Source organism: Lingula anatina, chromosome 4 (genome assembly GCF_051362555.1).
Source record: "Lingula anatina isolate TDL-2025a chromosome 4, LinAna3.0, whole genome shotgun sequence".
In the NCBI taxonomy this organism is placed as follows: domain Eukaryota; kingdom Metazoa; phylum Brachiopoda; class Lingulata; order Lingulida; family Lingulidae; genus Lingula; species Lingula anatina.
Window position 1 is genome coordinate 15,428,869 of NC_141770.1, and position 13,288 is coordinate 15,442,156.

General features: G+C 34.6%; 1 protein-coding gene across 3 annotated transcripts in view; it reads left to right on the forward strand.

Annotated features, from left to right (window-relative positions):
* LOC106153443 (H(+)/Cl(-) exchange transporter 7-like) overlaps positions 1–13,288 on the forward strand; it is a 36,006-nt gene that overhangs the window by 14,036 nt on the left and 8,682 nt on the right. For all 3 annotated transcript variants that reach the window (XR_015333808.1, XM_087010692.1, XM_087010693.1), the window contains exons 3-13: positions 352–696; positions 6,811–6,906; positions 7,407–7,472; positions 9,367–9,499; positions 9,942–10,060; positions 10,303–10,446; positions 10,964–11,212; positions 11,559–11,669; positions 11,945–11,999; positions 12,235–12,295; positions 12,615–12,762. Coding sequence is in view for 2 of the 3 variants with exons in the window: in XM_087010692.1 (XP_086866818.1) it covers positions 352–696; positions 6,811–6,906; positions 7,407–7,472; positions 9,367–9,499; positions 9,942–10,060; positions 10,303–10,446; positions 10,964–11,212; positions 11,559–11,669; positions 11,945–11,999; positions 12,235–12,295; positions 12,615–12,762 (1,527 nt within the window). In the remaining variant the exon portion in view is untranslated. The remainder of the gene's footprint in view (positions 1–351; positions 697–6,810; positions 6,907–7,406; positions 7,473–9,366; positions 9,500–9,941; positions 10,061–10,302; positions 10,447–10,963; positions 11,213–11,558; positions 11,670–11,944; positions 12,000–12,234; positions 12,296–12,614; positions 12,763–13,288) is intronic.

A 13,288-nucleotide genomic window follows, 5' to 3' on the forward strand; every position in this document is an offset into this window, starting at 1 on the left:
TGATTTGTGCTGTGAACCCACTCACTTATTCATTGACAAGTAATATTTTTTGTGTTATAACAAAGCATTGTCTTTGAACATAGAATTACTTAAAAAGTTTTTTCAGTAATTTATTACAGTAATTACAGTTGCCCAAAGAGCATAAAATACACTTATGTGAAATTTTATAGCCTATTTTATTATATTTTATTATTATTATATTTTCAATTGGAAGTGAAACCTTCCCTGCCAGTTTGATAGAACAAATTCATTTAATTAACAAGCGTCTGTCACTACCACATACATGTATTCTTTATGTCAAATGTATTATCAGGTTAACTATTTTAAATACCACTTTCTTTTATCATTTAGGATTTCAAGAAATACAGAGAAAATGAAAAAGATGAAAAAACATCAAATGACCCAAATAGCCCACAAGACAAACAGAAAAGCCCTCTTCTTGTTTCAAAGCGGACACGTACAGCAAAACCACCACCACCCGCTGGCAAGAAGAGACCAGATCTTATCCGAGAAGAATCTGATTTGTCAGATCAGCTGACAACCGCTGATAAAGTGGGTACAGTGGTGGAAACCAGTAATAAGCCGCAGAAATATGTTACCATAGCAATGCAAGACTGGTATCCAGGCGACGGACAGGGTGACACAATCACTTCTGCTCAGAGTAGTATAACCCGGTTGCTGTCTAAGAAATTTAGGGTAAGTTTTTTTTTCTATTTGGAACCTCTTCCTTTAGTTGGGCTTGAAATGGTTCTTTTTTCCTTATGCAAGAAGTGTTGGCATGTATGTGAGAAGTTTTACCAGTGGCCACTTGTTCTTATTCATTTTGAATTTAAAACTTGACAACAGTGAATTAAAGTCATGTTTAGATTGGCCTTGGTAAACTACACTGCAGTCTTCAATTTGTGAAGCATAAGCATTTGATTGCAGTCACCCATATGCTTTGTCTGTAATCCTGTCTATGGTTAGAGAGGCATAGTATGAGAGGGTCTTTTGAAATAAGGATTTGAGCATGTTCCCTTTAGCTGATATATAGGCAGGGTAAAGTGCATACATTGCAGAAGATCCTAAAAAAATTCATCTTTTGCCTGGATAAGAGAAAACAAAACAAAACAAAAAAATCATTGAAAATGTATAGGCAAAGAGTTAATCTGCCATCCCATTGATACCAGTGGCTGATCATGACCCCGAAGTGCATCATGTTTGCTGGACAATTTGGTATGCCTTATTTGTCCAGATTCTTAATTATCATGGTGAATTCTTGTTATGGAAAATGTTCATTTTGTACTGATTTTTTTTTTCATGGGATGATTCAATCAGTTAAATTGCAGTCATGTTTCTAAAGAAGGATCAAATTACTGATTACTGAAATATTGCACTGCTAAGTTTGAAAATTAATGAGAAAATTCTTCACACATCTTTCATTGTATTTTTTTCTGCTGAAATTATAGACTTGTGCTAGGAAGCTCATACAAAAAATTCATTGAAGCAAATATTAATGGTAGGCAGATATCCAAAAGAAATCCAGTTGCATCAAATGTCAATGCTCAATCATTGATTATTTTTTCAGTATTAAAAAAAATCTTTCAATATTTTGGGCTTGGATTTAATTAAGTTGTAATCTTGAAGTGCTTGTACTCAGTTCCCTTTGGACTGAAGCAAGGGTTTTGCCAGCGAACCTTCAAGCTGTCATTTGGACAGCCGCCAGCATCACTGGACGGCCTATATTTTCAAAGACGGCTGGACGGCTTATGGATTTCTTTGAAATATGACAGTTTTAGGGATAATTGGACACCTGGAAATTTTGCAGGAAATTACCGATGGTAATTTTGGACGGCCTGTACCCCCAATCCTGGGAAAACCCCTGGACTGAAGTAACTGTTACTAGGTATTTGTTGCGTGTGGGAATCTTGCTATTAAGGATATAGCTGAGAGTTAATTCAAAAATAGCACAGTTCCCAGGAATTTCTATGGAAAGAGTGCTGTAAGGAGTTATTTTCTTGCTAGCAGTACAAGACTATCTTTTAATTGAAGTCAAAAACTGGATTGAAGGTAATAAATCAATTTTTTTGTCAACTTTAAGCAGGATAGATCTGTAGTAGTACTCTTAAATAAACAGTCTCGGACTTGCATTAATTGTACCACCAGCGTAGGCGCTGGCGGTACCCATGGTTTTAGTCCCGACCCGTATGTTCCGCCGGCTCCTGCGGCTCCGCCGCCAAGTCACCGTTACTGCTTCTCCTCCTAGACGGTAAGGGTCCCTGTACCCATCTCTTGGATTTCGATCACCTATAATCTCAACTCGTTCCACGTAAAATTTGGCTTTTGTCGGTATTGGGGTCTAGGTGTGGCACTCATTGCAATGCACCCTTGTCTAAAAATGGCAAAATTAAATGCTAATTATCTACCCTACGGAAGGAGTTATGGGAAAAATTTCTACAGACAGCTTTCCAAAAGTCATATGTGTAGATTTCAAATATGCCCTTGGATTTGACCTTTGACCTTTATTTCAAGGTCAAACGGGCCAAAAATTTCAAAAAAATGAATTTTTTTACGAAAAAAATTTTTTTTGCCCTGTTATTCAGATACCACACAGACTTAACCAATAATATTATTGGAAAGTGTAACCCTTCGGGTCATCTTTCATCTCCGTGAATTTGGGGTCAATCGGTGCATTTTCATGGGAGTAGCGGCCATAAAGTACCGAAACTGAAAACTGTCTCTAATTCGGGAACTATTAATGCTAGAGACCCATTCTTTTTTGCATTTTGTAGAGCATGTAAAGCCCAACACTGGGGGTGGCCTCCGTTTTTTTGTATTCCATACGGTTTTCAAGTTACGCTGTATCAAAAAGTACATATTGGTGGTGAAAGCAAAATGTGCAGTACGGTAATGGATAATAAATTTTGAACTCTGGAAAAATAATACATAAGGCTTGGCAAAGCAGACAACTTGTGGTCAAAAATGACATTATTTCATCAAATTTGAACTTCTGGAAATTCAGAGCACCTCCTATTTTAAGAATTTTGACCAAAATGATGTTTTCTTTATTTTTTAATTAATCTTTCTGTACGAAATTTATGGTACATTATGGTAACTCCAAAATTATAACATTTAGTCCCTTATATCTCCAAAACTGGCAGAGATAGGTCCATAGTTACTATTGAAGTTGAATGGGAAGTCACATACTAGCAATCCAAATGTGACCTTAAAATTGACCTTTGACCTACTTTTCACCATGAACTGAACTTTGCAAATTAACTGAACTTTGCAAATTTTGCTTCCCTTATATCTCCAAAACTGGCAAAGATAGGTCCATAGTTTTTATTGAACTTGAATGGGAAGTCATATACTGGCAATCTAAATGTGACCTTAAAATTGACCTTTGACCTATTTTTCACCATGAACTGAACTTTGCAAATTTTGCTTCCCTTTTATCTCCAAAACTGGCAGAGATAGGTCCATAGTTTCTATTGAACTTGAATAGGAAGTCATATACTGGCAATCTAAATGTGAACTTAAAATTGACCTTTGACCTACTTTTCACCATGAACTGAACTTTGCAAATTTTGCTTCCCTTTTATCTCCAAAACTGGCACAGATTGGTCCATGGTTTCTGTTGAACTTGAATAGGAAGTCATATACTGGCAATCTAAATGTGACCTTCAAATTGACCTTTGACCTACTTTTCACCATGAACTGAACTTTGCAAATTTTGCTTCCCTTATATCTCCAAAACTGGCAGAGATAGGTCCATAGTTTTTATTGAACTTGAATGGGAAGTCATATACTGGCAATCTAAATGTGACCTTAAAATTGACCTTTGACCTACTTTTCACCATGAACTGAACTTTGCAAATTTTGCTTCCCTTTTATCTGCAAAACTGGCAGAGATAGGTCCATGGTTACTGTTGAACTTGAATAGGAATTCATATACTGGCAATCTTAATGTGACCTTAAAATTGACCTTTGACCTACTTTTCACCATGAACTGAACTTTGCAAATTTTGCTTCCCTTATATCTCCAAAACTGGCAGAGATAGGTCCATAGTTACTATTGAACTTGAATAGGAATTCATATACTGGCAGTCTTAATATGACCGTAAAATTGACCTTTGACCTACTTTTCACCATGAACTGAACTTTGCAAATTTTGCTTCCCTTATATCTCCAAAACTGGCAGAGATAGGTCCATAGTTACTATTGAAGTTGAATGGGAAGTCATATACTGGCAGTCTTAATATGACCGTAAAATTGACCTTTGACCTACTTTTCACCATGAACTGAACTTTGCAAATTTTGCTTCCCTTTTATCTCCAAAACTGGCTGAGATAGGTCCATAGTTACTATTGAACTTGAATAGGAAGTCATATACTGGCAATCGAAATGTGACCTTAAAATTGACCTTTGACCTACTTTTCACCATGAACTGAACTTTACTAATTTTGCTTCCCTTTTATCTCCAAAACTGGCAGAGATAGGTCCATAGTTACTATTGAACTTGAATAGGAATTCATATACTGGCAATCTAAATGTGACCTTAAAATTGACCTTTGACCTACTTTTCACTATGAACTGAACTTTGCAAATTTTGCTTCCCTTTTATCTCTTAAGTTACACTGTATCAAAAAATACATATTGCTGGTGAAAGCAAAATGTGCAGTACGGTAATGGATAATAAATTTTGAACTCCGGAAAAATAATACATAAGGCTTGGCAAAGCAGACAACTTGTGGTCAAAAATGACATTATTTCATCAAATTTGAACTTCTGGAACTTCAGAGCACCTCCTATTTTAAGAATTTTGACCAAAATGATGTTTTCTTTATTTTAATTAATCTTTTCTGTAGGAAATTTATGGCACATTATGGTAACTCCAAAATTATAACATTTAGTCCCTTTTATCTGCAAAACTGGCAGAGATAGGTCTATAGATACTATTGAAGTTGAATAGAAAGTCATATACTGGCAATCTCACTGTGACCTTGAAATTGATATTTGACCTATTTTTCACCATGAACTGAACTTTGCAAATTTTGCTTCCCTTTTATCTCTAAAACTGGCAGAGATAGGTCCATAGTTACTATTGAACTTGAATAGGAAGTCATATACTGGCAATCTAAGTGTGACCTTGAAATTGACCTTTGATCTACTTATTATCATGAACTGAACTCTGCTAATTTCTTTCTCTTTTAACTCCAAACCTGGCAGAGATAGGTCCATAGTTACTATTGAACTTGAATAGGAAGTCATATACTGGCAATTTACTGTGACCTTGAAAATGACCTTTCACCTACCTTACGATGAACTTAAATTTGATTGTACCATTTTTAGTTTCATATATTTTTTGCATATATTGAAAATTCTTGTTGATTGCATGTTTACAGCTTGTCAAGCACAAGACTGGTGACTGTGTCCCTTATTTTGTGTATGTGGGGGTCTATACGAATGCGCTTGCTCCAGCTGGTGGTACAATATTCAGAGGCGGTATCGCCTCTCTGATCCTCTAGTTATTATTTTATTGTTTTGTATAAATTATATTTGATCAAGGAATTGATTAGATCAGGGATGCTTAGGAATGTATATTATAAAGCTAAAATGTATATTATTCTGTCAACATAACAACTTAATTGATGTAAGCACTTTCAGTTGATTTGTTTCACTTGAAATTATCCCGCAACTTAATAGGCCAAGGGCTCATTCCCAGTGAAACTATTGTTCTTTGAAAATCAGTCGAACTCTTTGGAGACTCTCACTGAATGCAATCAGTTTTGCAAATTATCACACCTCTTGTACTTGTATTATCACCAGCTTTTGTACTTTTCTACTTAATGCCAACAGGGGGCCTGTTAATCTGATTGCAGTCAACAAGAGTCACGGCAGAGTTGGGTTGATCTCTGTAGAATGACAGTTTTACTGGGAATGAGCCTTAAAGGTTTTGGTTTCTAGGATGACTCTTAAAACTAAAAATACAATATTTATTTATTTATTAAAATAGGAATGAGTCTTAAGGGTCTTGGTTTCTGGGATGACTTTTAAAACTAAAAATACAATATTTATTTTAAATTATTTGTTAAAATAGGTAGGCACCATTTTAGATGCATAACTTACAACAGAATTTAAAAGCATAATTTAATTTTTACAAGTCTTTGTGTAGACATGATTCATTTTTTTGAGAACTAGTACAAATGAATCTTGTCACAGATTAGGCTGAAATTGTCAGTTTTGAGATGAATATTTTGTTTTTTTTCACCTTGGATATTAAGAAGCAATGATTGTATGTTGTGGTGTTTGTTGGAAGGATTTGTAGGCACTGGTAATTACCATTAGGTATACGTATTGGCTGACGTGGGAATTTTCCACCAATCAGTATTTTTTTTTTTTTTTTTTTTTGCCTTTTAAAGGGTCAAATTAGTCTCTCTTAAGACTTGTAGATTTGTTTTAGGAATGCAGAGGGAGAGAAAGGTTTGCTTTTTCTCCTGAGCTGCTGTTAGCATTAAATGTCAACAGAGGAAAAGGGAGTTTTCATCTTAAAACATTTATTGCAGTTACATCTATTTTTCAGATAAAGAGTGCCTGTAAGTTAATCTACACAGCACTTCAGTATTTGATTGTTTGATTTTACTTTTAGAAAATGTAATATTTAGTATTTTAGTTCCTCATTCTTGATAAGTAAGACCTACAAAAAAAAAAAAAAAAGATTCACATCTAATGGGGATTTTTATACATTGATGAATTATGGAAATATATAACTAATTACCAGGTGGGTCCAATAACAAATTAATTTTTTTTTTATATTTTATATTTCTTTAGGGATTTAGAAAATATGTTGTGGAAAGTGAACAGTTTGCTCCTGAGGAGAGACCAGAGGTTCTAAAGCCAATGAAGAGGTTGGTGACCACTTACGAGGTAAGATCACAACACAGACTTGACCAGAAATTTGATAGATGTACCTGAAATACTTTGTTTTTTTTTAATAATCACATGATTCTAATTCTGAAATTTATTTTTGCAAATGTTGGGATTACTCTGACAAAAGTGCATTTGACCTCAATCAGAATGATAAATAAAAGCTATCTAAGTAGCTAGGGAAATAAAACAGCATAAAGACCAACAATTGTTATTTATATCTTTTCCTGTAGCAATAAATACGGGGTTGGGGTTGTCAGGAGAAATAAATTAATTAGTTCCATTTTGTGAAGTAGTCCTCAGTGAAATATTTTAAGAAGTTAGTTTAATTTAGCTGTCTAGACTCAAAATTATGTCAAATGATTTCAACTGGAATTCTGTCAATTTTGTTGCTTTAAAAATTTCCCTTTAGCTATATACAATTTCAAAATAAAGCCATGTGTCTGATATATCAAATGAAGTTAAGTTAAACTTAAAATTTGTATTATTGTATTTTGCAGGGTCTTGATTATGAAATTAATGAGAACTCATTGTTTCAAGAATATCAGAACAGTTTAGAATATAAGGTAAGAAATGATTAAACACAATCATTTTAGAGGATCAAACCAAGAATGGAAATGGGGCAGTGTTTCTTTTTACTGTACAACTTCCCAACTTAGCCCATGATATTACATTGATATTACACACGAAAATTTTGTCAATTTGTTACAAACAAAAGGTATTCATTGTCACTGTTACGTGACCATGCAACAAAAGTTTTCGTAACTTGTGTTTGGCTTGATATTTCAAGTAAAAATCTTATGCAGCTGATTGAAATGATTGATTCCTTTTCTTGAAGTGATAAAATTGCCTTGTAGTTTTTACATCATCACATAGGGCACAATCAGAACAGCCGTTAAACAGATATGCAGATCAAGTATGGCCAACCCACTTCAATGCTTGTTGCCTAATCCCCTCGGAGAATCTATTCAGTGTCTAATTGGGAATTGAGCGGCAAGCTGTTAAGTGGTTTGCCATATTTGGTCCACAGATCTGTTAGTCCACTGTTCTGAATGTGCTCTTACATCTCAGCTGATTGTTTGTTGTCTCTTTCCTCATAGTTTGCTACTTTGCAAACCCCATCACAGCCAGGCACACCACCAACACGGCTGATTTTATCCATCCTTTTGATCACAGTGGGATGTGCTAATGTCATTTAGATTCCTTCAGAAACAACCTAACTAAACCCTAGTGTGAATTAGCTAAGTTGATAACACCATCATATTTGCTCAGTTAGAAGATAATTAAATAAATGAGTAACGGTTATCTGGATGTTAATCAAATTTTCCAGGAACTGATGCCTCTCGGTGCAAGCTACTGTGTTATTTTTTGAGTGTCAAGTTTTTTTTAATATGTTTGTGTACTAGAAGGTAAATTTAATAATCTAGTACATAGCCTGGGTATTATGTGTCTTAGACCCCATTCCCTTACCTAGATCGATCTAACAGGATCAACTCATTTCCTAGGGGTTTCTCCCTCATTGCTTTCAGTGTAAGCGGCTTAAATGTCTGGCAGGCATACTGAAGCTGCTAAACTAAAGTTAATGACCCCCTAACAGCTTCAGTAGGCGTACCAGACCTCAGAGCAATTTAAGCTGAAAGCAAGTCAGCGAGAAACCCCTTGTAGATGGGTGGATCCTGCTAGATCGATCTAGGTACTACTGGAACAGGGTTTTATTGTGCTCTCACAAGTTTTTCACAGAGCTTTATTGAATTTTTTTCTGTGAAATGCTATTAATGAAAATAATCCTGAAATGAGGCTGTGGACACTGTGTGATGTCATTTGAGATAATAAAACTTATGCAAGAATATGCATGAGGTCATTGTTAGGGGCTGGGCTTTTGGCTATAAGATCTATGCGCCAAGAATATTGTCTGAAAAAGAAATACAAAAGAAACACAAAAACATAGTAAATATAGTCTGTTGTGCAAAAGACTTATTCTTTAGAAATTAAAAGAAAACGACCAGAAAAATTCCTGTGGACAAATTGTTAGTCTGCCATTATTGTGACTCACTGTCCTCCAAACCCTGTGAAATCTGACTTGATGTTAATTAAGTTAATTAATAGATTGATTGCAAAGTTTTGAGACTTCAGGCTGTCTCGGGTGACCCATGTTATAACTGTAAATTGAATTTATGAAATACCCATTTGTATACCATCAGGTTTATTTAAATTTAATTAATTTTTACTTCTTATATATCTGCATATAATATCTTTACAATAAATGAGATCATCAAGTCGACTGAAAATAGAGTAAAGTGGAGAACCATGATCAGCAATGCCTGCACCAGGTCTGACACTTGATGATGATGATGATAATATCTGTAAAGTGTTTACCTATTTTAATCGGTATCATTTTTCATTTATTTATTTCAAGATGGCAGCATCTGACCAATTCCATTAATTTTATTTTATTTGCAGAATATACAATGGCAGTGGCTTAGCAGATGGATTGTAATGTTTCTTATTGGTTTCTGCACAGCGCTAGTGGCCGTTGGCGTAGAAATGTCTGTGGATTATATAGTTCATTATAAGTTTCTTGCTCTGCAAACATGTAAGTATTTTTCTGTAAAATTATAGAAAAGAAAGTTATTTTAACTTAGATTTTTTGTAGTTAGCAACTAATTGTAAATGACTCTCGGTCATGATCAGATCTTGTATAATTAAATCTGCACAACTATGAAGCTGTAAGGTAACAGAATGATTATTTGCTGATCAGATTGGTAACATCCGTAACTTACAGGCATAGGGAACAATTCCTTGTATCAACAATCTACACTTTACCAGTTTTGAGAAGTTGGCTAAAAGTGATCAATATCTTCATGCATTTAGTTGTGCGAGTTTAAGAAGTCAATGTCTTCAGACTGTTTGTCAGTGATTTTTGTGTCTTTTAATCAAAATTAGCAACTAATATTTTTTGATCAAATGCCCCATTCCCTAGATCTTTTAAGAATTGTTAAAACTGAATTTTATCTGTCCCAATTTTTATATTTCAGTAACAGATGAATGCACAGATTCTCAGACTCCAGGCTGTCTTGCAATCCCTCTGGTGGTGTGGGTGGTAATCAATTGTTTCTGTGTTGTCTTGGGGTCAGCACTAGTCACATATCTAGAGGTGAGGTTGCATTTCCAGACAAGTTGGGACAGCTTCATATAAGTACAACCTTTTGTAAACTCAGCACACCATTTTGGCCAAGAATTTACCCAATTTAGTAGTCCCATAGTTAGCATCACATTGCTTCAACTTTCACAAGTGTTGAATCAGATTTTATATTCAAGTAACAATTGAAAATGTACAATCAAATTTTTAACAACAAAATTGTTTAGTGTTGTTGTTTTATTATTTTTTTTTCATAGCCGATGGCTACAGGGAGTGGCATCCCACAGGTGAAATGTTATCTGAATGGTATCAAGATGCCAGGTCTAATGACCATCCGAGCCTTGCTGGCTAAGGCTGTGGGTGTGGTCATGTCCATATGTGGAGGGTTGGCTTGTGGGAAGGTAAGTGTGGCTGTTGTGTGTGGGTGTGGCCATGTCCATATTTGGTATGTGTACATTTGAAAAGCAAAGTGACTGTTTTGGGTGGATGTGGTCATATCCATACAAAGAATATTGAATTGTAAGACAATAAATTGCCAGGTTATTTTCAATATTTTTAAAGTAAGAAGCACATTCAGGTTTAAATTTTTCATCATGTTTGTGTCATCTGATATGATATTATGAAAGTCGGTAGAACAGGGTTATTCTTGAATAAGAAATGGAATATCAAAAGTCATACACTTTGCTTCTATCCACCGTCTTTGGTTTCTGATCACATGAGACAACAAGAGAACAGGATGTAGCTGTAAGTGTACTGTATGACACTCTCAGTCAAGAAAAACTTTTTTATGTTATAAAAGTTAAGTTGAGTTGTCTTTAATTGCAGTTTTGATAAATGCAATTATTTTTTTGAAAAGATGAAATATGGCAAATATCTTTTTTTGGTTAGGAATTTTTATGCAAGTCTCCATCATTTTAGGAAGGGCCTATGATCCACTCCGGTGCCATAGTGGCAGCTGGTATTTCTCAGGGACGAGCCAGGAGGTGCGGCCGCAGGTATGATCCAAGGATTTTCAAGTTTTTGCGTTCTGATCACGAAAGGCGGGACTTTGTGTCAGCAGGAGCAGCTGCAGGCGTCGCTGCAGCATTTGGTGCCCCTATAGGTGGCGTCTTATTCAGTCTGGAGGAAGGTGCAAGTTTTTGGAATCAAATGCTAACCTGGAGAATGGTAAAATGATCCTTTAAAATTATTGATTGATTTGATGATCTTTGGAGTGATATTCTCAATTAATCAGTTATTAGCAATTCAGTCAATTATTGAAGTTCTTTTATCCTTAATTATGAATGATCATTAGTCAGAGACTAAGATATAAAAATGTTTAGAATTTGATAAAAGGTTTTTGAAGGAAAAATGTAACATTTTTGCCTTTTTAGAAAATAAAACATGAAAATAATGTTTAGTTCTAGGTATGTGCTGGTGTTAAGTAACATCTTATTCTATCAGCAAAGCAACAAACTTATTTTGCCTTGAAATTCTTGACTTTATTAAGCTGTACAACACTTACTGTTTCCAGTTATTTGCCTCCATGACAGCCACTTTTTCTGTCAACATTATTCTAAGTGCCATTCACGGTAATGCTGCTGATCTCTCCAATCCAGGACTGGTCAGTTTTGGACAGTTCACCGTAAGTTACTGACTTCAAATAATGCAATTAACCACAAGCCTGCTTACATCAGTTCTGAAATAAATATTTTTAATGCAAGTAACCACAGACTTGTTCACATCAATTCCAAGTTTGGTCACAGTCAGACAAAATATTACATAAAATGTTAGGCTTATGTAGAATAATCAACCAGCTGTCAGATGTTGTGAGTTAGTCTGCATGTTATATTATATGTTAAATTATTATATATTGTATTGGTTTTGATAATTTAAAAATTACATTGTTATTTCTTTCAGGACATAACATATGATACAATAGAATTCCCAATATTTATTCTTATGGCAGTGTTTGGTGAGTCTGGCTTGTTAAGATTTAATATATGTCTGATCATTTTTAATATCATTGGTTCCTTCCAACTTCATGTCATGTTAGTCTTTATACTGTACGTGACACGGAATAACATATTGGTTTACAAAGATGCTTTACACTCAAAATACTGTTTTTTAATGTCAGATATTAAATATTCAAATTAATTATTTTTGGTGTTGACAAGAGAGATTTATCACAAGAGTTTGGACTATTTCAGGGGGCCTTACAGGGGCACTGTTTGTAAGGATGAACTACCACTTGTCTATATTTAGGAGAAAGTAAGTATAGCAAATAAGATAATTATTTTTATGTCTATATTGTGGAAAAAATGAGTGCTATATACATAAATGAAATTTATTTTTTCATTTGTCCATGTTTAGGAGAAAGTAAGCATGGTATCTCGGATAAGTTGCTTTTTTTTCATAAAAACTGGAACTTTCTTGATGGAAAAGTAACACATTAATAACTGTTATAACTATATGTTAGGAATAATGATCTATATTAAGTTTTTTAAAAATCTTATTCATAAAGGACATTTTTTTATATTACCACAGAAGCTCATATATAATTTCCATTTTTCTTTTTCATTGCATACAGATTCGTCAGAAAAAAATGGCTGAAAGTGTTGGAGGCAGTGGTGATAGCGGCAGTCAGTGCAGTGACGGCCTATTTTCTTGTTTATACTTGGCATGGTTGTAAAGATAGTTTGGAGAAGAAGGATATTCATGATGATATGGGTGTGAAGGTGGGTAAGCAGGTTGAAATATTATCTTCAAAGTGTACATAGAAGTACTGCTGGGTGGATCCTGGTTAAGATTTCAGCATTTATATTTCAATCTCTGTCATAGAATGGCATAAAATAAAGACAAACACGCTATTCAAGCTGTTCACACATGTGACTTTTATTCTACTTCTCCTAACTACTTACAGATGGCGCTTTAGGCCAAGACGTATATGACAATCTCCATGTTTTTTTAAAGACTGAATTGATTTCTCAGAACAGAAATGAGGTAATGCACTTGTCAATTTAGACTCTTAAAACTTTCATCCTCTGGGAACCAAAATCGATCCAGACTTGACATGTTGCCGAAACTACATAACAAAGGAAAGTGATTAGAACAATTTTTGAGAGTTTCTAGAGTACTGCTTGTTCTACTTAACAGTGATTAGACTTAAATAAGATTATGACCCAGCCTGTGCCAAGATACTGTGTAGATTATAAATTATGAATGTTGAGAAGCAAATAATATATGGTACAGTCCCATAAATAT